Source organism: Aspergillus brasiliensis (assembly GCF_001889945.1).
Source record: "Aspergillus brasiliensis CBS 101740 unplaced genomic scaffold ASPBRscaffold_4, whole genome shotgun sequence".
Classification (NCBI taxonomy): Eukaryota; Fungi; Ascomycota; class Eurotiomycetes; order Eurotiales; family Aspergillaceae; genus Aspergillus; species Aspergillus brasiliensis.
The window spans coordinates 419,294-441,094 of NW_027137445.1; the positions used below are offsets into that span (position 1 = coordinate 419,294).

General features: G+C 52.3%; 9 protein-coding genes across 9 annotated transcripts; 4 read left to right on the forward strand and 5 right to left on the reverse strand.

Moving 5' to 3' along the window:
• Nucleotides 1-352: 352 nt before the first annotated feature.
• Nucleotides 353-3,571, forward strand: ASPBRDRAFT_40851 (putative AAA family ATPase). The gene is made up of 3 exons (XM_067624440.1): nt 353-741; nt 867-2,904; nt 2,969-3,571. The coding sequence occupies exons 1-3, from the start codon at nt 655-657 to the stop codon at nt 3,187-3,189; spliced, it is 2,346 nt and encodes a 781-aa protein (XP_067480455.1). The 5' UTR covers nt 353-654; the 3' UTR covers nt 3,190-3,571.
• Nucleotides 3,572-4,077: 506 nt separating this feature from the next.
• On the reverse strand, nt 4,078-4,627 carry ASPBRDRAFT_64001 (uncharacterized protein; the record flags this gene model as incomplete). Its single annotated transcript, XM_067628441.1, has 3 exons — nt 4,078-4,359; nt 4,449-4,529; nt 4,589-4,627. 3 exons carry the CDS (start codon nt 4,625-4,627, stop codon nt 4,078-4,080), a joined length of 402 nt encoding a protein of 133 aa, XP_067480456.1.
• Nucleotides 4,628-5,630: 1,003 nt separating this feature from the next.
• On the reverse strand, nt 5,631-7,640 carry ASPBRDRAFT_122255 (epsin; the record flags this gene model as incomplete). The annotated part of the gene is made up of 4 exons (XM_067617499.1): nt 5,631-7,000; nt 7,061-7,281; nt 7,353-7,422; nt 7,568-7,640. 4 exons carry the CDS (start codon nt 7,638-7,640, stop codon nt 5,631-5,633), a joined length of 1,734 nt encoding a protein of 577 aa, XP_067480457.1.
• Nucleotides 7,641-9,189: 1,549 nt separating this feature from the next.
• On the reverse strand, nt 9,190-11,611 carry trpE (anthranilate synthase TRP2). The gene is made up of 4 exons (XM_067624441.1): nt 11,159-11,611; nt 10,888-11,036; nt 10,739-10,812; nt 9,190-10,660 (listed from the first exon to the last, which is right to left on the reverse strand). The coding sequence occupies exons 1-4, from the start codon at nt 11,168-11,170 to the stop codon at nt 9,339-9,341; spliced, it is 1,557 nt and encodes a 518-aa protein (XP_067480458.1). The 5' UTR covers nt 11,171-11,611; the 3' UTR covers nt 9,190-9,338.
• Nucleotides 11,612-12,128: 517 nt separating this feature from the next.
• Nucleotides 12,129-13,066, forward strand: ASPBRDRAFT_28474 (uncharacterized protein; the record flags this gene model as incomplete). Its single annotated transcript, XM_067622511.1, has 2 exons — nt 12,129-12,673; nt 12,742-13,066. The coding sequence occupies 2 exons, from the start codon at nt 12,129-12,131 to the stop codon at nt 13,064-13,066; spliced, it is 870 nt and encodes a 289-aa protein (XP_067480459.1).
• Nucleotides 13,067-13,687: 621 nt separating this feature from the next.
• On the reverse strand, nt 13,688-15,957 carry ASPBRDRAFT_194178 (WD40 repeat domain-containing protein; the record flags this gene model as incomplete). The annotated part of the gene is made up of 5 exons (XM_067620720.1): nt 13,688-13,714; nt 13,770-15,464; nt 15,561-15,709; nt 15,781-15,797; nt 15,908-15,957. The coding sequence occupies 5 exons, from the start codon at nt 15,955-15,957 to the stop codon at nt 13,688-13,690; spliced, it is 1,938 nt and encodes a 645-aa protein (XP_067480460.1).
• A 758-nt stretch (nt 15,958-16,715) lies between these two features.
• Nucleotides 16,716-16,967, forward strand: ASPBRDRAFT_122448 (uncharacterized protein; the record flags this gene model as incomplete). Its single annotated transcript, XM_067617516.1, has 2 exons — nt 16,716-16,826; nt 16,929-16,967. The coding sequence occupies 2 exons, from the start codon at nt 16,716-16,718 to the stop codon at nt 16,965-16,967; spliced, it is 150 nt and encodes a 49-aa protein (XP_067480461.1).
• A 1,856-nt stretch (nt 16,968-18,823) lies between these two features.
• ASPBRDRAFT_121673 (rhomboid family protein) lies at nt 18,824-20,002 on the forward strand (the record flags this gene model as incomplete). The annotated part of the gene is made up of 1 exon (XM_067617448.1): nt 18,824-20,002. The coding sequence occupies one exon, from the start codon at nt 18,824-18,826 to the stop codon at nt 20,000-20,002; it is 1,179 nt and encodes a 392-aa protein (XP_067480462.1).
• A 557-nt stretch (nt 20,003-20,559) lies between these two features.
• On the reverse strand, nt 20,560-21,532 carry ASPBRDRAFT_205498 (mitochondrial 54S ribosomal protein mL61; the record flags this gene model as incomplete). Its single annotated transcript, XM_067621741.1, has 2 exons — nt 21,375-21,532; nt 20,560-21,138 (listed from the first exon to the last, which is right to left on the reverse strand). The coding sequence occupies exons 1-2, from the start codon at nt 21,411-21,413 to the stop codon at nt 20,560-20,562; spliced, it is 618 nt and encodes a 205-aa protein (XP_067480463.1). The 5' UTR covers nt 21,414-21,532.
• Nucleotides 21,533-21,801: the final 269 nt, after the last annotated feature.

Here is a 21,801-nt window from a genome sequence, read left to right on the forward strand (position 1 = left end):
GGACGAGTTTCCTACGTTTTCACTTCTTCTGGTTGATCCTTGAGTTGCATTTTTCTTTTTTCTATTGAGTGATTGGACGTCTTTCTCTTTTTTCACCCATTTTTAATGTTCGGATACAATCTTGCGCATCTGTCGGGTTGGATACGGATGTTCTGTATGTACGCTATAGAGGAACGGGATGATCATACTATCTACACCTTTTTTATTTTTCATGGCCGTTGGCATGAATCAGCTTCCGAGACACAGTGAGACATGACTTGACTGGAATAAATGAAGTCGTAGACACCCTCGACCCTCCCAGTGGTCTTGAGGGGCGATTCCCAAGCAAATCCGCATGGCCGCCAAAGCCGGTAACCAACGACGTCACGCAGAAAACTGGGGAGGAAAAACCGCCGCCGGATTCTGTCTGTCGCTTTGCTGCTTTTCTGCTTCTCTTTCCTTGCTGCTTTCTGGCACTTTTCTTTTCCTCATTACTTCTTGACAGTCCCTCTCATGCTCGAGAGTGTTTTCATCTTCCTGTCCTCCAATTGATCGCGTGCTCTCGGTCCCTCTACACCTCGCCCTCCTCCCCTCCTCTTCCCTCCTCCTCATCCTCTTCTTCATCTTGCGGGCGGGTCCTGCACATTCCGCCTTTCCCCCAGCGCTGGATGCATGATGCGCCCCAAGCCGGCGTCTTCGCTCCAGAAGACCTACGATGACTGCTACCTGATGTGCTCCACTGCCGTCTACTTTGAAGGCCAGGTCCGTCACTGCTTGTTCAATGCTACCCTCCACTGCTTCCCTCCTCTCCTCCCCTTCCCCTTCTTTCTTCCCCCCTTCTGCCTCTGGTACACTAAATACTTACTTGCCCCGATCGGCGAAAACAGCAAAATGAAGAGGAAGCCTTGAGATCTTGGCGCTCCGCCCTGGAAACGATCTACTATCACAACGCTTATCGTGTCCCCTCCAAGTACACTCCCAAAAACGAGACCGAACGTGCCTTGCAAGACTCCATCCGCCAACTCGAACTTCAATGCCGCGAGCGGGTCGATCTCCTGCAGGCCCTTCGCGAGAGCAGAAAGGATTCCGCCGGTCGTTCGCCGCCTCCTCGAACCACTCCGGGCTGGATTGGTGACGGCACCGTCCCCGCGGTCGGATATACCGATCTCTCCAAACCCCCCACTATCCCCGGTCGCCCGCCCCCGTCCACCACTGTCAGCTCCGAGTCGATCAGGAGCGATCTTCAACCCAGCGCCGCGGCGGCTTCGTCCCGGCCCATCCCCATCCCCGCTCAGCGCACGCAGTCGCATTCCTCGGGCAAAACGGGCTCCCGCACCCCCAGTCCAGAGCGCCGGAAGATCATGCCGTTCACCCTGCGTAGCAGCGACTTTAAGAAATTGGGCAAGAAGAAAGACACCTCCCGACGGAGAGAGCTGCGGCCGGCCGCAGCCTCTCAGGCCGCAGGGCTGGCCTGGGGTAGTATCTACAACGCTCCCTCTTCGCCCGACAAGACAGCCAGTGATGCTGCTCTCGCTTCTTCTCGTCAAAGCGCCTCCAGTGACCCCAGCTTTCGAAGGGAGCCGGCACCCCTTCGCGCCCATTCTGGTGATGGGCATGTTCCGCGGAAAGTATCAAATCCACCGGACGATCCAGATAGCCGTCGCACCGGACGCAAGCCCCGTGTATCGGACCAGCCTGTCCGGCGGGCACCTGCGAAGAAGTCAGCTTCCAGCACTCCTTCGACGACACCAACGGTCTCCGCGTCTCGCACACCGACTGCGGAGAGTCAGCAGCGGTCGTCTGCTCGTTCGCAGTCCGCCTCCACTGGACCCGATGCGAAAGACGTCGTTCGTTCACAGCCGCCGCCGAAACCGTCTGTCAAGCCCAAGCCGGTGGCATTGAGGTCGGCCAATCCGACTTCGTCTTCCCCTCAACGGTCCGTTGAGAGCGTGGAGCGCTCCAGCCGGCCACCGACCAAGTCGACATCGCGTCCCCGCCTCGCCCCGCGATCATCAGCAGAGAACGGCTTGGTTCCCGGCTTAGACCGTATGACGCTATCGGGCAGCAGTCCCGTCCGACCGACACCACAGCTCAAGCGGACCATAACGCCACCATCGAGTGATCCGGAATCGCTGGGCCCCAAGTCGACCGAGCCAGACGAGGAAGATGCCGAACAAGATGAGGACGATATGTATCTAGACATCTTGAACAGGCTTCCCAAGGGGGTAGACGTCACTGCTGCTCGACAGATCCTGAACGATATCGTTGTCCGCGGCGACGAGGTTCATTGGGATGACATAGCGGGTCTAGATGGCGCCAAAAAGGCTCTTAAAGAAGCGGTGGTCTACCCATTCCTCCGACCCGATCTCTTCTCCGGTCTACGGGAGCCTGCACGTGGCATGCTTCTCTTTGGGCCTCCGGGAACAGGAAAAACGATGCTGGCGCGCGCAGTTGCTACGGAATCCAAGTCGACCTTCTTTTCCGTCTCCGCATCGACGCTGACCTCCAAATGGCATGGTGAGAGTGAGAAGCTTGTACGTGCTCTATTCGGACTCGCCAAGGCGCTCGCTCCATCCATCATCTTCGTCGACGAGATTGACTCCTTGCTCTCCGCCCGGTCCTCAGGAACGGAGAACGAAGCCTCTCGGCGATCCAAGACGGAATTTCTCATCCAGTGGTCAGACCTGCAGCGCGCAGCAGCCGGTCGTGAGCAGAAAATCGGCGATGCCAGCCGCGTGCTCGTCCTCGCAGCTACGAACATGCCCTGGGATATTGACGAAGCTGCACGTCGTCGATTCGTGCGTCGACAATACATCCCTCTCCCGGAGCACGATGTCCGCGAACAGCAACTACGGAAATTACTCAGTCACCAAATCCATGAACTCTCCGACGAGGATATCGAAGTTTTAGTTCAAGTCACCGAAGGTAGGTAGTCATCTGCCGACTAGATTACATGTATGTATTAGCGGAACTAACACTGCACGAACAGGCTTCTCAGGTTCCGACATGACTGCCCTGGCCAAAGACGCAGCAATGGGACCCCTCCGCAACCTGGGCGAAGCGCTCCTCCACACGCCTATGGACCAGATCCGGCCTATTCGGTTCCAGGACTTTGAGGCGAGCTTATCTTCCATCCGGCCTAGTGTGAGCAAGGAGGGGTTACAGGAATACGAAGAATGGGCGAGACAGTTTGGAGAGCGGGGAGGATAGTCGCCTTTGGCTGTTCTAGGCTTGGTCTATTTCACTTGCTCGTTCTTTTGTGCTGCGATGAATACATGGTCTATCAGATCAGGGTCATCAAGTCAAGGGTCAATTAGGTCAGGTTTATGTCTCATGTTGGATACGATACGGTATGGATGATATGTATTGGGTCGGACGGGGTGTTTTCTGTCTCGGGATGCATTGGTCTGGTGTGTCGTTATGGGTATGGGTATGGGTATGGTTATTGGTCAGGGGCGCGTCTGTGTCTGCGTGTGAAATGTCAGCGTTTCATCCGGATTTCCATTGATCAAACTCTCAAATTCAAAAATTTCAAAGCTCGATGCAACCACCAGTTGGTAGAACTACTAGTTGTGAAGTCATCTTTCACGCTCTTCTCAATGGAGCCACTGGTAATAAAGAGGGGTGGAGAGAAGTAGTGCAACCGAGGAATGTAACATCAACCATCAACTAGTAAGCAGTAAGTAGTATATAGTCAATCCTACTAGTATAATGATTCCATCGTATAACATCATCACTATCACTGGCACTTCCTCCATCAATTCCTACTTATGACCGATTGATTAGTTAGTTAGTCAGTTAGTTACATTCGATAATTAACGAAGTAACTGGAAAATCACTCAGTTACCTACGAATTATACTGTTCACGTGCAATTAGTTAGTGCTTCATTTGAAACACGTTGGTTGTTTGATTAAAAGATATGTTAAAACTGGCTTATTGAGTATACTGAGTAATAGTCTTGATAAACTATAACTACTCCTATCTAACTACTAAGTATCTCCTCATCTACGCTCTCCAGTAACAGTCTGCTTTATGCCTATGGTGTATAGTTCTTCACAAGTCCGGTCGTGCTGTCAGAAAAGAGACAGATAGGTAGATCATGCACCGTATCCAACAACAACGTCTTCGCACTCAACGGCTCTCGAACGGCCATCTCTTCCCACCTGATCCATCGCAGCTCGACCGATGCCCTGGCTCTGGACTGCTTGGATGACGTAGAATGTCTTGATCCAGTAGTACGCATGGGATTCTGGGATATCGTCGAGTTGGATACTTTCGTTATCGGGGTTTTCAGAGTCCAGGGAGATGTGTCCGATTGGGATGAAGGACTCAGTGAGGTGATGGGTTTCGGGGTACGGGGTTGATGGATAGTGCGGTGTCTTGGATGGGGGCGCAGACCTTGATCAAGATATATAAATATATACTATATCATATTTGATGGTAAAGTCATGTGTATGTATTTGCTCACCTTGGGATTAGAAGTAAGTAGTGATTTAATCTGCTCTGTAGTAGTAGCCTTTGAATTATCATCATCACTGGGCGATAGTACCTTTTATGCAGTGAGCATTTAGTCAGAGGGTGTGAACTTGAACTGTATGAGTTGCATACTATAAAGAAGGTGGGTGTCTTACAATCCAGTAAACACATTTCGTGCCCCTCAGTTGTAACTCCCTCCATTCTTTGTTTACTTATTCTTGGTGCCAGGTACATTCCACGCGCTGTTCATAAAGGACTCGTCGATGGGAGATGGATTCGGGGTCCCATGGAATTAATGATACGGTTGATTTGGAAGACATGGTTTTCAATCAACTGCTTAGAATTGCTGGCGGAGAGATGAATCTTGAGAATTTACTGCTAGTATTTAGTTTGGTGAGGAGTAGCGAAAGATTGTTATATGTTTTAGCTAGTAATGATAATAAAGGACTGAACTTGAAAGGATGTACTCCGTAGCTAGTACCTACCTATGTTTAGAAGAACCCCAGGCTGGACCATACTTTTAGTCTGATAGTCAACTGTAGATAGTATCATTTGTTTAATGAGATACTACTACTTACAAAGCGATTGATATACTGCTTGCTAAAGTTTCCATGATATAGCCATTTTATTTCTAGCTAACTGAACTGACCAGATAAGATGAATAAAGTATCTACCAGAATAGAATACTAAAGTGCATATACTATAGAATCAAATCTGAGGAGAGCAGAATATAAGTAGAGACATAAAGGAAGGCGAGGAAGAGAATCATAGAGCAAGAAGAATATCAAAAGTCATTCGTAGAAAAGAAACAGGGTATATAAATTCCGGGATCGAGGGGGTAGACATATAGTAAGTGGTCACGGATGGGACAAAGGGAATGGGCGAGGCAGCGATTGATATGGTCGATGTAAAGAAACCCGTGGTGGTAGTGGTAGTGGTGGCCGAGCCAGACGGAGGTGCCTCCAACTGGTAGATCACAGCGCCAGTAAAGAACGTTGAGCAAGACAGCATCACAGAAACAAGAAAATTGGTATCCGGATTCGACTCCTACAACTGCAGCTAGCAAGAAAGAAAATGATAAAAGACATAAAAAATCCAAGCCTGGGGCAGGCTAGATATCTCCAAACCATCACGAACATCTCTTCCAACCCCGCACACCATCACCTCTCTCTCTCTACAGGTCTATCAAACTGCCACCCTGCTGAGGTTGATGGTATGTCTGTTGTCCGCCCCAGGGATTGTTGGCTGGCTGTGCAAAGCCCGTCTGCTGCGGCACAAATTGCTGCTGCTGCTGTTGCGGCTGGCCGAAGAAGGGGTTGTTGCCGGTGCGTGTCGCCCGTAACCGATCCAAACCCTGACCAGCGGAGTTGACGAATGTACCGGGAGCAGTGTGCTGTGCGGGGATACGCAGATCGCCAGTATTGCCAAAGGTATCCTGGCCTTCGCCGGACGCCAGCAGTGCATTGAGCTGGGCGCGGTGCGGATCTTGCATCTGCGGAGGTGTGCTCTTCGGAGGGGCAAAGCTCTGCTGTGGCGGTGCAAGGTTCTGTGGTGCCTGGAAGTTGGAGATCGGGTTGAATGAAGTGGTGACTCGCTCTTCGGCCAGTGTGTTCAAGGACGGAGGTCCAGTCTGTGCGGGCTTGGGCTGGAACTGCGTGCGCTGCGCAAATGGGTTGTTGGATCCAGTCGGCATGGGCTTCAGTGCGTCCGCCGATTGCTGGTTAGAGACCCATGGGTTGTTGGTGCCGGTGGACAGGAAGTTGTCCTGCTGCGGCTGGTTTTGGAACTGTTGCTGTTGCTGTTGTTGTTGTTGCTGCTGCTGCTGTGAGAAGAAGTCGGTGCTGCCGGTAGCGCCCCAAGGGTTGTTGGTATTGAAAGCTGTGTGTTGCGGCTGTAGGGTTGCTTGCGGCTGCAGGAAGTTGTTCTGCTGCTGCTGCTGCCCATAGGGGTTCTGATCAAAGGCGGAAGGCTGGCCCTGGAATCCATTGGCGTATCCGTTGGGCATACCTGTCATCTGTCCCTGGAATCCAGTGGGTTGCGCATATTGGTTATTCAGGTAGCCCGTGGTCAGGGGTTGTTGAGGATTGATGGGGTTGCCGAACCAGTCGACGGCGTTCTGCTGCTGATAACCCTGGTTGTAGCCAGTAGGTTGTGCCTGGGCGGTCGGCACCGGAGCGTCGTCAAAGAGTGACTGCGCGTTGCTCTCCTCCAACTCACGCTTGCGCAGCTCTTCCTCTTCCTTGCTGAGCTTAATCGCCCGAGCCAGGTCCTCGTCATCCTCGGTCCCGGCCTCCTTGGCGCGACGCTTGCGTTCCTCCTCGGCTTCATACTTGCTTGCCTCAATGGCCAACCGATACTCGGCATCCTCGTCATCGTTGGTCGGACGGCGACGTTCCCGTCGCTCACGGCGCGGCGGTTCTTGTCCATAGCCGTGCTCATCGAGTCCGCTCACACGAGACTTCCACAACTTGCGGTCGGAGCGCTCACTGCGCAGTCTATCTTCGTCCAGAATGAGGGATGTAAGTTCCTTAGCGGCGACTCGGACTGCCCAGGAACTAGTTAGCCATAACACGGATGCAGGCACGGAATAAGGGGTGAGCCTACCATTTTGTCCGACATCCCGACCATCCTCATCAACATATTGGAACTCGCGCAAGGTCTTGATAATGTAGACGTTCTTGCGGGCCCAGGTGACGACCAGCTCGGAACCTTCGTGTAGACAGTAATCGAGGACCTTCAATGACTTGAGTACGTGACGCCAGTTCTTGCCCTTGTCGTTCAAGCGCTTATCCAGCATATCCATGATCTCGTAGAAATCGGTCGGGCTGGATGATTACCCCGGTGTCAGCTTCGGTCGAGAACCACAGGAGCCAATGGCGGGGAGGGAGTAGCCTACCTGCTGAACGTCAAGGCAGCAATCTCTGCCATTTCGGTCCCCGTAGGGCCCCAGGGATCGTTACTGGTGGCTGTACGAAGGGAATGCACATGTTAGCGGTGTTCAAATGTCAAGTCCGACCATTATCAGGGATACCGTCCCGACCGACACCGTAGCGTGATGCCCGATTGCGAAGGAGCCCCAGAAAGCGGAACGAGGCAAAGACGGAGACGTACCATTTCGAACTTTGACCTGAACCGAGGAATAACCTTTGGTCACGTTCTTAACACTGCGCACGACCTTGGACATTGTGGCGAGTTGGTGGATAGGGGGAAGGGTGTGTGTGTATGTGTGTGTGTGTGGCGTGGGGGATGGTGGTTGTAACGCTCGCAACTGGACCCTCGCAATGACGAACTCGGATCTCAATCCCTTCGCGGGGGGGAAGTGGACGGGGACGCGCGACACGGGCGATAGTCGAGAGGGGAAGAAAGGGGATTTAGGGAGGTAAGTGCGATGGGAGCAGAGCCAGCCCGTCTCTCCTTATCGCGCGGTAAAGTGGGAGGATGATGGGTAGTAGTGGAGGTAAAGGAGGAGGTAAGGTGAGAGTAGTAGCGTAGTAGCAGTGGTGGCTGTTTAAGGCGTTAAGTTCGGGGGAGTCGGCGAGTGGCAGGCAAGTCAAGAGTGGCTGAGGAACCGCGACGGACGGAGTATGTAAGCCGGAAGCACCGTAATTTAGTTAATCAAGAGAGACGGAGGAGGGAGAGCGAGAAAGGGTCTGTGGCGGTGATAGGGGGAGGGATGGATGATCGGAATGGGAACGGAATGAGAATGGAGAAAGGATCTGGAGAAAGGAGATTTTTAGGAAGATGTTCCAAATGGATGGATGGATGGATGGGCAGAGAGAGAGATATTGTTTGTACCAGATGGAGAGAGAGAGAGAGTCAGTTTGGTGGGCACCGCACCGGAGATGACGACGCAAGCCTCAAACCAAGCAAAGTTTATCCAAACCAACAACCGTTTTACTTTTCCTTTTTTGATTTGTCTTCTTTCCCAATACGATGGAGGGTGAATGATTCAACTGGTATTTGACAACTAAAACGGAAATAGAAATCCGGGGGAGAGAATTAAGGGGAGGAGAGGAAGGAAGATAATTGATGGCGTGGGTACCGACCAGGCACTACACAGTAGTATGAAGTAGTAAAGAAAAGGGGAAACAAAAACAGAAAAAGGGTCCACGGGAAGGGCAAGATGGAGACAGTAAGTAAAAGTAGAAAGTATCAGGCCATGACAGAGTGAGGGTCTTGCATCCAAGTCTGTTTCTTCAAGATGACACCATCTGTTCCTTTGCCTTCCGAGCGACGAATCCCTACGACAATTGGTGATTCTTGCCACTTGGTTCTGGGGCGGTGCTACTGTTTTCTTTTCTCGTTGCCTCTACAGTACGAATTGATGGTGTTTAATTGACTATATTATATTAATAGTAGGAAGTATCCACCGACGTCATCGCCCGGGTCACTGCAGCTCCCCAAACACGTTCCTGGCCGTGAACCCTTGCTGCCCTGCCCGGTAAATGTACGGATGATTCAATCCCTCCCATCCAGAATATTCCTCCAAGCAAGGAATGAACAGACCTAACCCTCGGAGTCGAACTCGTGGACTATGTGTTAATCTGTTCGTCTATTCAGGGTCGATTTCGTATTTCCATATTCCCAGGGATGCATCCAGGCAGCAGGATTGACAGCCCCGTCGTGTTCCGCCGGGCTTGATCTCCTCCCCGAAGCTAATCTCAAACTCATATTTACTTTTACTATCTTCATACCGTTTTACTCCCAGCTAGAAAGTTTACTAATCACCAATAGTACGGTTGGATGCTCTCAAATTCGTATCGATCAGGCATTTCCTGACACATGCAAAATCCTGGAATCGTAGAACATAAAGTGGAAATATAAACCTCAAAATATGGAAATCCGAGAAAGAATAAAGGAAAAAAGCTAAGGCAACCCTCACTTACGCCCGGCGATTCTCCTCTTCCAGACTCAAATACTTCGCCTCCGCCCCCTTGATGCATGCAATGTTCGCCCCGAGCTTGTTCAACGTCTCCACGTACTCGTCGTACGGGTCCGAGTCGAACACAATGCCTCCGCCCGCCTGCAGGTAGGCCACCCCGTTCTTCACCATCATCGTCCGCAGCGCAATGCACGTATCCATCGCACCCGGCACCTCCTTCTGCCCATCCACGCTGGCGATGTTATACCCGAAGTAGCCCACGGCACCCGCATACACCCCACGCTTCTCGCCCTCCAGCTCCGCAATCAGCTGCATCGCCCGCACCTTGGGCGCTCCCGACACCGTGCCCGCCGGGAAGATCGACCGGAACGCATCGAACCGTGTCTTCTCCGGCCGCAGGATGCCCGACACCTGCGACACCAGATGCTGCACGTGCGAGAACTTCTCCACCACCATCAACCGGTCCACCTGCGTCGTTATCGGGTCGCACACCCGGTTCACATCGTTGCGCGCCAGGTCGACCAGCATCACGTGTTCCGCCCGGTCCTTGACGCTGCTGGTTAGCTCGTTGGCCAGCGCCACGTCTTCCTCGGGTGTCTTTCCCCGCTTCACTGTGCCCGCAATCGGATGCGTGATGATGCGTCCCTTCTCCTCCTTGACCAGCAGCTCGGGACTGGCTCCCACCAGCTGAAAGTCTTCGCAGTCGATGTAGAAGAGATACGGCGAGGGGTTGACCGTGCGCAGGTGTCGGAAAAGGTTAAAGGGATGGAGCGACGTCGGCCGGGACAACCGCTGCGACGGCACAGTCTGGAAGATATCACCCTTGGAGATGTGCTCCTTGAGCCGTGTGACGTGGCGCTCGTATCCTTCCCGTCCGATGTTCGATGTGTACTCCTGATTCTGAATGATCGGGCCTTGGGGCGGAAGAGGGTAGTCGGGTCGAAGGAGGACGTCTATGGTCCGCTGGAGCACCTCTTGTCCTTGGCGGTAGACGGACTCCAATTCCGAGTCGTTGCTGGGAATGGAGATGTATGTGATAACCTTGACGACCTGGAAGAAGTGATCGAAGGCGACAATGGTATCGAATAGCATGAACAGCGACTCTGGGATTTGAAGGACATCCTTCATCGGCCGAGCCGTCTTGGGCTCGAAGTACCGCACGCAGTCATATCCCACGTATCCGATGGCACCACCAGTGAGCGGGGGCAGTGTCAAGCCAGGCACCGTCGCAACCCGGAAACCGGAGAGTTCCTGCTCCAGGATGGGCATGGGATCACATTCGGGGCCATGACCGGGACCAGTTTTGATGATCTTGCGGGGACCTAGACGGAAGCACAAGAACTGTCAGTCTATCGGATCAACCCCGCCACACTATAGCATCAAGGAACCCTGTTGCATACCAGCACCGACGAAACTGTATCTTCCAATAGTCTCGGTCGTCGCAGCACTTTCGTAGAGGAAGGACAATTTAGATCTGGACAAGTCGATCACGTTAGCGCAGCTGTGCTTGCCCGCGAGCCATGTGGCCATCTTGCCGAGCGCCACTCACTTCTCCGCGATCTTGAGATAAGCCAATGTGGGGGTCAAAAGGTCGGCCGAAATCGATGTAGTCAACGGCAGCAGGTTCGGAGGAAATTTCGCATTTTTCGACTGGGCGATAACTTCGCTCGCGGTCTCGAGGGACGGCACGACGGTAATCTGCATGAGTCACATGGGGGACATGGATCAGTATCAGATTAAACTACCCTCCACTGGGGACTCCTCTAAGTGGCAACTTCGAGACAGTAATTGCCCGTAAAACGAGAGAAAGGGACACATACAGGTGGCGCCATCTTTGCGAGTCCGAAGGCGATGATATCCGACTTGGTGCGGGGAGGAATTGGAGGGGAATGAGGAGGGGGGATTTGATTGAGAAATAAAAAGAGGCTAAGTTCGGGAAGCCGGAGGATCGGAGTATTTGCGGTGCTGACTGGGGACGGAGTAAATTGGGGAGGGTTTGATCAAACAACTAGATACCGTTGCAGGCCCACAATTTATTGGGTGCTTTAAGAAGTTACAAGCAAACAGAGATCACCAACAGGACTGACTGGTGTCTTTTATAGGGGGAGAACAAGTCGTCGAGATTCAAATGGCAGGCGGCAAATTGTTGGCCAATTCGATTTCTGGGAACCCCAAAGCGGGCTAGCGTGGATGGGAAGGAATGGATATCGAAGGTTGATCGAATAGACCTGGTTTGACCGTCTTTTTCTCTCTTAATTGCAGGTGACAGGCAGTGTTGGTGTTTGCTAGCAGATCGGGAATCAAATCATTTTCGGCAGTTTGGTAGATCTGTCAGTGCACGTGCGCTTCAGCTGGGATCTGCCCTGTTCTCTTTCTCTTTCTCTCTCTCCTCTCTTGGAATCCCTGTAATCAACTCCCGGTTGCTGTGGAAGTAATCCCCGTCGTCCGCGGCTGGCTGAAGTGTCCCCTCTCCAGCCTCTCGTACACAACAACAACTCCAACAGCCAGATCACAACTGAACCGCACTAGAGTGAGTTGTTCTGCACCTGGGCCTATAAACAGAAAGCTTCCCCCATCCCATCATTCATACTGTCAGCGCAAGACACGTATATTCCTGCAGTCCGTGCAGCCTGGCTGCAGCCCGACATTCGTCTCTGCTACTAACTACTGCCTCGTTCATTATACACGCCTGTATCTACATTTACTGACCCTCTTTCGGCAGCCACTAGAGCACACTGAGAAAAAAAATCAAATCGTTTAGATTACACAAAGGTCCTACTCTAGCCCACCATGGAACATCCGCCTCCATCTCATTACGATGAGTTATCCCCTCCTTCCTCAGTAGCGGGCCAGATCTGGGACATGGCGCTCACGGACCCCGACTATGCCTCCCATATCCTCGACTCCAACGACACCGCCGCTCCCGTCTCCGCGCGTCTCACAAGACTAGCCCATCTGGCATCCCACTTCAATCCGACCTCCAAATCCGACTCGATGACCCTCCACCACTGTCTCGAGACCCTTGAATCCCTGCTGGACCCACGTCCAGCCTTGACGCAAGAGTTCGCCCGGTGCCGTCCCCAGACCCATTCCCGACACTCCAACTCCATCGCTTCCATCTCCACAACCGACTCCCAAGATCTGGGCGATTCTGTCGCGTCGCTCGAAGAGATGTCACACCCTCATCTCAAGAATATCCTAAGCGAGGTCACAACACTCAAAGTGGAATTCGACCGCCGTCGCAAGGAATCCTCCGAGATATATGACTTGCTGACACGAGAACGCGAAACACTGGCCCGAAGAATCGGTGAACTGGACGATGAGATTCATGAACTGTGAGATACCCAGGGGACTTGTCAGATAATACTGTTGGTATGATCGCTAACTGATCTTGTAATCATAGGAACACGGATATCCTCGAAGACTCCGCTGAGCGGGAAGCGATCCAAGGCACGATACGAGGGCTCGAGAGCTGGGTGGATGAATGGCACAAGCAGCGCCTGTTGATTGCTGCCAAGAAACAGAGTGCTGCCTCACGGCGGAATGGTCAGAGAAGATGGACAAAATGCAAAGTCGAAGATGTCGATGGCGACGGCGAAGCCCTCTTTGAGGGGATAACGGCATGGATGCGAGGATGGAAAGACGTTGAGGAGGTCTTTCGCATTCGAGAGCAAAATCGCGCTTTGCGAAGGGAAGAAAGACAGAAGACACGGGCAGAATACGTATGAATTGGATTTTCGACAGGATTTGGGGCCCTGATCGATGAGGAAGAAGGCTGAGATGAGGTATTGTGATTTGGGTATCAAGCGTATCCATCCCGCGCCGCAGCGGCTGCCAAGGCTGCTAAACCCTTCGCCTGAAGATCGAGATCGGTGCGATCACTGATCGATCTGTTCAAGAAGAAATGGTACAGTGCAAGAAAGTAAAGAGGCAAAGAGAAAGAAGTCAATGTAGCCACCGTAATCATGTAGAGTTGCCAACCGCCACCGCGTTTTTCCTGAAGACCCCAAGCTGCGCCGTTTAGTATGGTCTAATCCAAAATCACGAGGGTAGAACTAGAGATTATGGTACTGAAAGTATATTGAAGGATCTTTGGAGACAAGGATGCCTGATCACGCTCCCACAACATGGCACGTCGGGGCCTGCCGAGAACCGGGAGCGGAGAGCCGAGCGCCAGCTGAGGTGCCGACACTGAGTGCAACACCTGGCTAGGAATGAGTCCGGCCTGCCTTCGTCGCAAGAATAATAACGTCAAAAGTTGTATCGGATGGCTATTTACCATTTTCTTAATGTACTATCGGAAAGTAAGAGATCGTAACGCAGCCGGCTCGCATGCCGTTCGTAAAGGATCAGCGCTGCAAATTTATGATGGCCAGCTATCCAACTACGATTAGTGACAATGTCTCATGCGCAACCGCAAGAACAACATACCTGGTTTCCATAGCCGAAAGCAAGCTTCTTGCCATCGGTGTCCCACGCTAGACTGCGATCTGGCACCGACTCTGCAGTGCCATTGTGCCCATTCACCATGGGACTAGACTCTTCCTCCTTTTTCTGCTCTTCGGAGCCCGGCACTTTCCATGTAGCCAGGGCAGTGCCTCCTCGCTGTGCATTCCAGATGAACAAACTCTCTTTACTGGCAGCGGCAAGGGCATATCCGTCGGGGGAGAAAGTGCTCGCAAGAGCGGGTGCTGACGGACCGAGATGCAATCGGTGGATGCAATTGAACTGTTTGGACTCTAGATCCAAATGCCATACTTTGACCGTGTCATCGGTGGAGGATGTGGCCAAAACGAGTTGTTGTGCTGTTTGTTGTTGTTGCTGTTGCTGCTGCTGCTGCTGCTGCTCCATGTTGGGCTTCAGCTCGATGGCCGTGATATCGCCTTCATGGGCACCATCATAGCGCATGTCATGGGTAGGCACCCACAATGTAGCATTGGCGGAAGATGCAGTTACCGCCACGGACGAAGAGCCGGCATTAGCACAGCGGATGAATGACCAGGGCTGGTCAGAGTCGCCAGATGAGAATGTCTTGGCAATGTGGATACTCGAATCGACATCGCATTGATAGACCGTCCCATTACCGCAAGCAAACGCTTGATTGGAGCCCAGCCAGCAAAGATCGAAGACTGATCCCTCAATAACTTGCGGCGAGGGGAATTCGTCCGGTCGTAATGAGTCGTCCCAGAGCGCTAGCTCGGAAATTCTGCTGTCCGAGGCCACCACGATCAAATGAGACCCGCTTTCCGCCCAGTGCAACCCCGTAATCATCCGCGGTACTTCGGGAAGAAGATCGACCGCATTTCCAGAGACGTCATACATGGTGATAGAGCCCCTCATATCATTATAGGTCGCGACGGCCAGCTTCTGGCCCAAGGGGTCCCAGGCGACCGCTGAAACACAGGTGCTATCCCCCTTGTTCGCTACGAGTTTCTCCTGTACCGGATCCGAGGTGGACGACAGCCTCCACAGGCTGCAGAAGGTATCACCGGCGGCCACGACGACGGTAGGGTCCCGAGGGCGCCAGAGAGTACGGGTCACGTGATCATCACTAGCCAGATCGAGGATAGCGGTGTTGGGCCCAAGGTCGGCGGCCTTGGCGGGGGTGATCTGGACGCCAACGCTGTGGCCGGTGGTTAAGGTGAAAGTCGGCGCCACCGGTGCTGGTGCTGGTGCTGGTGCTGGTTCCTGGTCCTGCGAATCCGGTCGGCCACCCATGCTCACATCTCCGTCACCGTCCACCACCATGTCGGCTGTTGGAGGCGACTCATCGACTGCCTCGGGTTTGCTTTCAGTCGTTACTCCATTAGTGTCAATTTCCATGGGAGTTTCATCGCCGTTGGCCTCTCCGCTCTTGTGCGGCTTCTTCACACTGGCGGGAGCTTGAGGTGATGGTGCCGTTGCTGTTGCTGGTGCTGGCGGTGCCGCCGCCGCCGCCGCCTCGGCCGTCAAGTGACCGTTAATCACGCCGCCATCTCGCGGAACTTTGCTTGTAGGCGAGACAGGCGCCTGGTCTGTGCCAACGCCTGCCTCCCCGGGGCCACTTTGACCCTTTTCAGGTTCGGGTTCCAGCGGCGCAGGCCCGAAAAAGTACTCAGACGATGTGAAAGTCGTAGGATTCCCATCCTGTCCATTTCATTAGTTTTCGTGAATTGTTGGGTATATATATTTCTCCAAAAGACTGTTGGAACACGTAATGGAAAATATCGATGAATATCATACCCTGTCGAGCGAATGCTCTAGTTCATAATACTGCAAGCCCTTTTGCACCAGGGATACTAGAGCATGAGTTTTGATGTATGGGGCGAACGGCAAACTCTGCGGGTCATGATTCCACGCGCGCTGTAAGGTGAGTGCAGCCTCGCCATGCCCTGTGGGAAAGTTAGTTTGCTTTCCCATGGAGAAAGGATAAGCACCAAATCATGGGGAGTTAAAATAATACCTGACTCTTGAAGATACCTAGATAGAAGTTAGCAAAGCATTTACGAACCAGCAGGAAACCCGATGATGCAGCATGGTAGGTATGTGTTACGGCAGGACGAAGGTTGCAAGAGGACTCTGATACATACCTCCATATTAGGTAATTGACGTGATGCGATGTGAGATCGGGTTGTGCCATTGTTACATGTATGACAGCTAGTAAGGTGGAGGGTCCGCTAGCATGCCAGAAACGAAAGGCTTTCTCCGTGAAAGGTAGAAAAGGAATAAGGCGGGGATCGCTGCAAGGCAAGGACTGGAGGGTACAATGGTCCGAGATGCTGCCAAGTCAAGCTCCCAAACGGTTTGAATGGGGCAAAAAAGAAAAAAAAACTCTTCTGACAGCTTCCCTCTCAAACAGAACCTGAATGAGAGACAGGAGGTCTCTGGACGAGAGGGGAGGGTCCGAGTGGGAAAGATGCAGCCAAGGCTGTGACAAGGGAGAAGTTCAGTTGAAGATGGTACTTGGGAAGGGCGGACGTGAGTAAAACACGAGACACGCAGGCTGGCGGATTAAGCGTTGAGGGTAAAAAAACTAAACCGAGGACCAGTGACAAAAGCACATCCTAAATGCGCCTTGTTGCTGGACAGATTGGTGAAAGGAACACGAAGGACTGTTCTTTGAGACAGCGAAGACAAGTTGAAGGAGAATGGAAGAGAGGGAGAAGTGAAGAGCGAATAATATCGGGACGGGAGGAAATCGACACCAACGTGTGGCTTAAAAGATAGCAAGACCCGCTAGCGAACTGCAAAGGCCGGAGGAGCAACACCAGAACTTTTGGGGAGGGGGGCAGAAGGCGGATGGACGGACAGACGGGGAAGGGAAAGGAAGGAAGGGAGAAGCAGTTCAGATCCGAGTGGATGAATGAAATGAAAATGAAATGATGGAGAAAGAGAGTTATGGGACCGACAGACAAGCCAGACAAGACACGACCGGCCGATGACCCCAGGGAAGCGTATGAGGAACTCCCGTTAATTAGTGCCAAAGGTAGTTCGAACAGACCAGACCAGGTACGTAGTAGGATCGTGGAGGTGGTAGGGGTCAAGAAGACAAGGTGAGGTTAGTTAGTCAGTTAGTCAAGTTAGCAGGTACGTAAAGGTAAGGTAGACTAGGTAACTAGGTACTTGGTCGACACTTTTCGACAGTTTTGACCTCACGAGTCACAACAGACAGTTTCCACGCCGCTGTGAAGTCCGTCTAAAGGTTTAGTCAAAGGTTTACGGGACCAACCACGCCGAACCAGGCCAAGGGTAGTCAAAGGGCAAAAAGGGAAAAAAAAGAAAAAATCAAATCGAATCGAATCCAAGCTGGAATTTCTCCAGGCGCGGCTCTGGAACTGCTGTTTCAGACGCTGAACGCACCGGGAGTGGGCAATGAATTTGGGCCTGGGACTTTTCTCGGGGGGGGGGAAGGGTGGGCTTGACTCGTTGTGGCGTCTAGGCCACGGCTAGCGTGCAGCTGCCCTCCAACCCACTTTGGGGCCCCCTGGTAGGCTGGTCCATCCCAACTGGTCCGACTGCTCCATTCGGTCCTTCTGACGGCCTCCCGATCGGCCACCACACTTATCCCATTCCGGTTAGCCGGCACCGGCCCTTTCATGGTTCGATTGGTTCTTTCCCTTTGTCGTTTGCAGGATTTCTGTGCATATTGCATTTTTTGTGGCTTTTTCCCTTTTTTCCTATTTTCAATTCATCATTTTGTATTTTTTTCTTACTTTCCCTTCTGGGGATTTGCTGATCGTGACCCATTAGATACCTTAGGCAGGATGTCGGTCATGTACCTCCTGCGCTGGTACCTACAGATCATGTCGCTTATTTTCTACCTTGTTCATCTGCAGAATTGCAGATGCTTATAAACAGAATATTTATTTAGATGGTGATAAATCACTGGATTCCCAGGAGAAAATGACTATCTTGAAAACACAAGTGACTCCAATCCAGGCTCAACACCGACCATCCTGAGTTAGTAGGCTGCCTCATCTCCATGATCAATTCCTCTTCTGCCGGCTGATAGCCCGGATCTAAATCTGGGGGCTGTTCACCCGTCTGCTAGGAATGCCGATCAGTTGTACATCCTTCTAGAGTTCTGTACATGCATGCATTGATGACTGTGGGCTGGAACCCATTCCCCCCGCCAGCAGAAAGCTATTGTGAAGAGGTGTTTCCCTTAACGACTTCTCGGTACTAGTTAGTTAACTAAGCAAGTCTAAGCTTGCTTACCTTAGCTGCACTTTCTTCGCTTTTTCTTCAGTGGTCGGTCCACTTAGAAAGTCTGGCGGGTGGGTAACTAGCAGGACATCACTGTAAATCTCCCTTGGGCTGAGCCACACCCCCGACGCTTGAGCCACACGTGACCCGTGCGATCGGTTTAATGTCCATTCTTCCCCTGACACGGATGTTTTTGTCATGAATTCTCTAGAAGACTTCCACAATAGCCAGGGTGAGACCTGTGAAGGGCTTATTGGGGAGCCCGGAAGCTTATTGAGCGGAAATGGCGCCGATAGCTTCTCACGAGTCAAGAGGTGTCAGTTCATGTTAGGCTGATTTGTACTTGGATGCACAAATCGTAGATGATCAGTAGCATGATTGTCCAGGCGACAGGCGTCTGTCAGCAGATCTTGTCCAACATCCACAGTCCAATGCCAATTAACCCACTAGACAACCCCTGGTCATCCATGTTTTCCGATGACTGGATGCATTGTTGCCTTTCAAGCCTTTCAATAATAACAAATGCCACGGCGGAGGCATGAATGATGGCGGCCTTGCGGATGCCATGCCAGGTGTCCAATCAGAGACACGCGATCCCGTCCTTGCAGGCTTATCCGAAAATGGAACTTCCCCCAACGCCGCCCAGAGCGACTAGTCACAGCAAGTCCAGCTCGTAGTACGGATCATCTGGTCTGGATGCATTTCACTTCCTCTCCTTCCCACACTTCCTTTCCCCCAACCTCCGTTGGGCTCTGTCAACAGCCTGCGGTTTAGCAGCCGCAAGAGCGTCCGCTGCCACCATGGCGCCTAGAGTCAATATTCCTCCAGCGACCCGCATCTGTCTTATCAGTCTTCTCACCCTCTCCTTACTGTACAATATCGCCCGATGGCGGCAACTTGACACGACGCCCGGCGCACCCGCCATCACCCCCATTATACCCTATTTGACTCTCGTTCCTTCACAATTCCTTTTCTATCCGTGGACCCTCCTTACTGCGACATTCGTGGAGCAGAACATTTTCACCGTGCTTCTGAATGCGGCCACTCTCTTTTACGGCGGGAAATACCTGGAGCGCGCATGGGGATCCCGGGAGTTTGCGAAGTTCATCCTTGCCATCGCAGTCATCCCGAACGTGGTGATCGTACCGCTTTATATTTTAGGAGCTGCCCTCAAGAGCGGCTCCAGCAGCGGGTACGCCTTGTTTTCTCATGACGAATGCACAACATCTTGCGCTTTCCCTACTGACTCACCGACTTCAAGCGTCACGCAGATATGCGGCGGTATCTCGATTCAAGCATCCTTCCTGGTCGCCTTCAAACAACTCGTTCCGGAGCATACGGTGACTATCTTCAAAGGCTTGGTCAAAATGCGGGTGAAGCACTTCCCCGCTCTGTTTTTGTTCTTGAACACCATCAGTGGGGTTGTCTTTGGCACGCATGTAGCAGCGATTCTTGCGTGGCTCGGCCTCTTGACAAGTTGGACCTACCTTCGCTTCTTCAAACGTCAGCCTGACCTTACTGGTACCTCGACCGATGGGCTAGGCATCAAGGGTGATGCCAGCGAGACTTTCGCTTTCGCGTGTCTCTTCCCGGATGTGCTTCAGCCGCCAATCGCGTTCCTGTCCGATCAAGTGTATGCTCTGCTGGTCGCCATCAGGATCTGTACCCCCTTCTCCGAGGAAGATATTGCCTCGGGCAACCAGCAGGTTCTGGCACGCGGCGAGGCAGGTCTTCCTAGTATCCTTTCCAACCACCGCAACGGACGGGCCATGGCGAAACGGGAAGAAGCAGAGCGCAGACGTGCCCTAGCCCTCAAGGCTCTAGATCAGAGACTTCAAGCAGCTGCTGCAGGCAGAGTGCAGCCAGCGACGTCTGCAGCGAATCAGCAAGGAACCAGCCATACTCAGACTCCGACACCCACTGTCTCAGCGGGCCAGAGTATGCTGGGAGAAACCAGCTACACCCCCGATCATGCGTGAAGCTGCAGCAACTCTACAAAGCATGGTTTCACGGAGTTTGGTCGGTCGTTTGGGATAGAATGCAAAAGAACAATGCAACGTAAAGTGTTTCTGCTGTTCAGCCTTGTTGTCATATACCGGACTTGGATTTTGGCTTCTGCAAGGACGTGGGGTCTTCCCAGCAAGTGCAATCCTGTAGCATGAGGCGAGGTTTTGGCCTTCACTGTACAAAATGTCTCTTACCTTCTTTCTTTTCCACAATGATGAATGAACATGATAACATATACACAAGTACAAAGCCAGTGAGAGAAAATAATGGCATACTACATGCACACCATAATATCCTCCATAATGCGATATGTCCATGATACGAAATCTATTTATACACTAGACCGAACAAAAACAACTAGCCATAATGTAGACTTGCAAAGAAAAGAATTTCCCAAAACTACACACATAAACGAACAGAGATAATACAGAGAGAAAAAATGCTATGCTACAAGACACGACGCCCCAAGGTCGTATAGAATATATTCCCACACAAGCCCATCATCGAACCAGACTCAAGTCACAACACCTCACAACTGCCTCAACTTCTCCACCTCACCCCTAGCCTCCTGCAACATACGTTCCTGATCCGCCTTAGCCTGGCGAATAGCCGCTATCCTCGCCCGATCCTTATCACTCTGCTGCCTCAACTGCTCCAACTTCTGCAACTCAGACTCCTGCTCCGGAGTAGCCTGAATCTCCTGCGCGCCCGTCATATTCTTGACCTTAGCCCAGATATCCTTGTAATCGAGGTTCTTCACATCCAACACAGCAGTCTGCTCCGCCTCCCCGGGGGCCGGGGCATGCTTGTCCGTGACGTCCTTGGCGGAGAGCAGGGATGCGGCGTTGCTAGCGCGCTCGGCGAAGTAGATCGTCAATGCGGCGGGACCATCTTGTTCCTCCGTTTGGCGCACCGTCATGGGAATCGCTGGGTTGTGGTACTTGAGCCGGGGGAGGCAGTTGCGCCAGAAATGTCGCGCGCCTTGGTGGCCGCCGTAGATCTTGCGGGCGTATGTGAGATGCAGCCGCGTGATGGCCGGGAATTCTTTCGTTGCCGATGAGGCGGTGGGAAGGGTTGCGGCTCCGGCGCCGACTTGGATGTTGAGGAGCTGGAAAGTTGGGGATTATTTGTTAGTAGCCTGATTAGGATCCCCGGTGGTTTTGGGTTGATCAATTCCGATATATGGGGAGGGATGGCATCGGTGGGTAGGGATTGAGATTGTCGGGTTGCATTGGGGTGGTTCAAGGGGGGATAATGGGATTGTAGAATGAGAACATACCCTCTGTTAGATAGTTATGTCAGTAATCTTGTATCATTGATAATGGGAAATGGTGGTCAACTTACGGTTTTCAGCTTCCGCATCCGCTTGAATAGGTTGACCATTGTGACGGTTGAAGCGCCTAAGCGACTACTTTTTGACGGGATATATGTCAACGGATGGGGATTTCAGATCGCGCCCGGCTGTAATTGATCTGGATGGGCCGCCGACGGGGTGGTTAGATGGCTGCTGGTTTGTAGCTGTCTCCCGTTGATTTTTGGGATCCCCGGCGGAAAGAAAAGCAGCCGATATCAAATCACGTGATACTAAGATATTGTGCTGCGGCGGAGATGTTGACAATAGTCTTTCATTAAATAACAACTTTAGGGATTACTCTTTTGCTTTGGATTTATGACCTCTTACTACCCTCCGCTTCGGGGAATTCACAGCCTTCTCTCCATCCTGTTGTCTTAATTTCTACGGATTGCACTATCACCGATTCTATCCCCTGTC

Bases quoted from the DNA above. Each gene is read 5' to 3' on its own strand.
- trpE (XM_067624441.1), bottom strand. The intron at 10,813-10,887 runs GTGAGTGGCGCT...CGACTTGTCCAG, and splicing joins TATCTCAAGATCGCGGAGAA to ATCTAAATTGTCCTTCCTCT. The intron at 10,661-10,738 runs GTATGCAACAGG...GCTTCCGTCTAG, and splicing joins ATACAGTTTCGTCGGTGCTG to GTCCCCGCAAGATCATCAAA.
- ASPBRDRAFT_40851 (XM_067624440.1), top strand. From the start codon at position 655: ATGCGCCCCAAGCCGGCGTCTTCGCTCCAGAAGACCTACGATGACTGC. The intron at 742-866 runs GTCCGTCACTGC...CGGCGAAAACAG, and splicing joins CCGTCTACTTTGAAGGCCAG to CAAAATGAAGAGGAAGCCTT. The intron at 2,905-2,968 runs GTAGGTAGTCAT...CTGCACGAACAG, and splicing joins TTTAGTTCAAGTCACCGAAG to GCTTCTCAGGTTCCGACATG.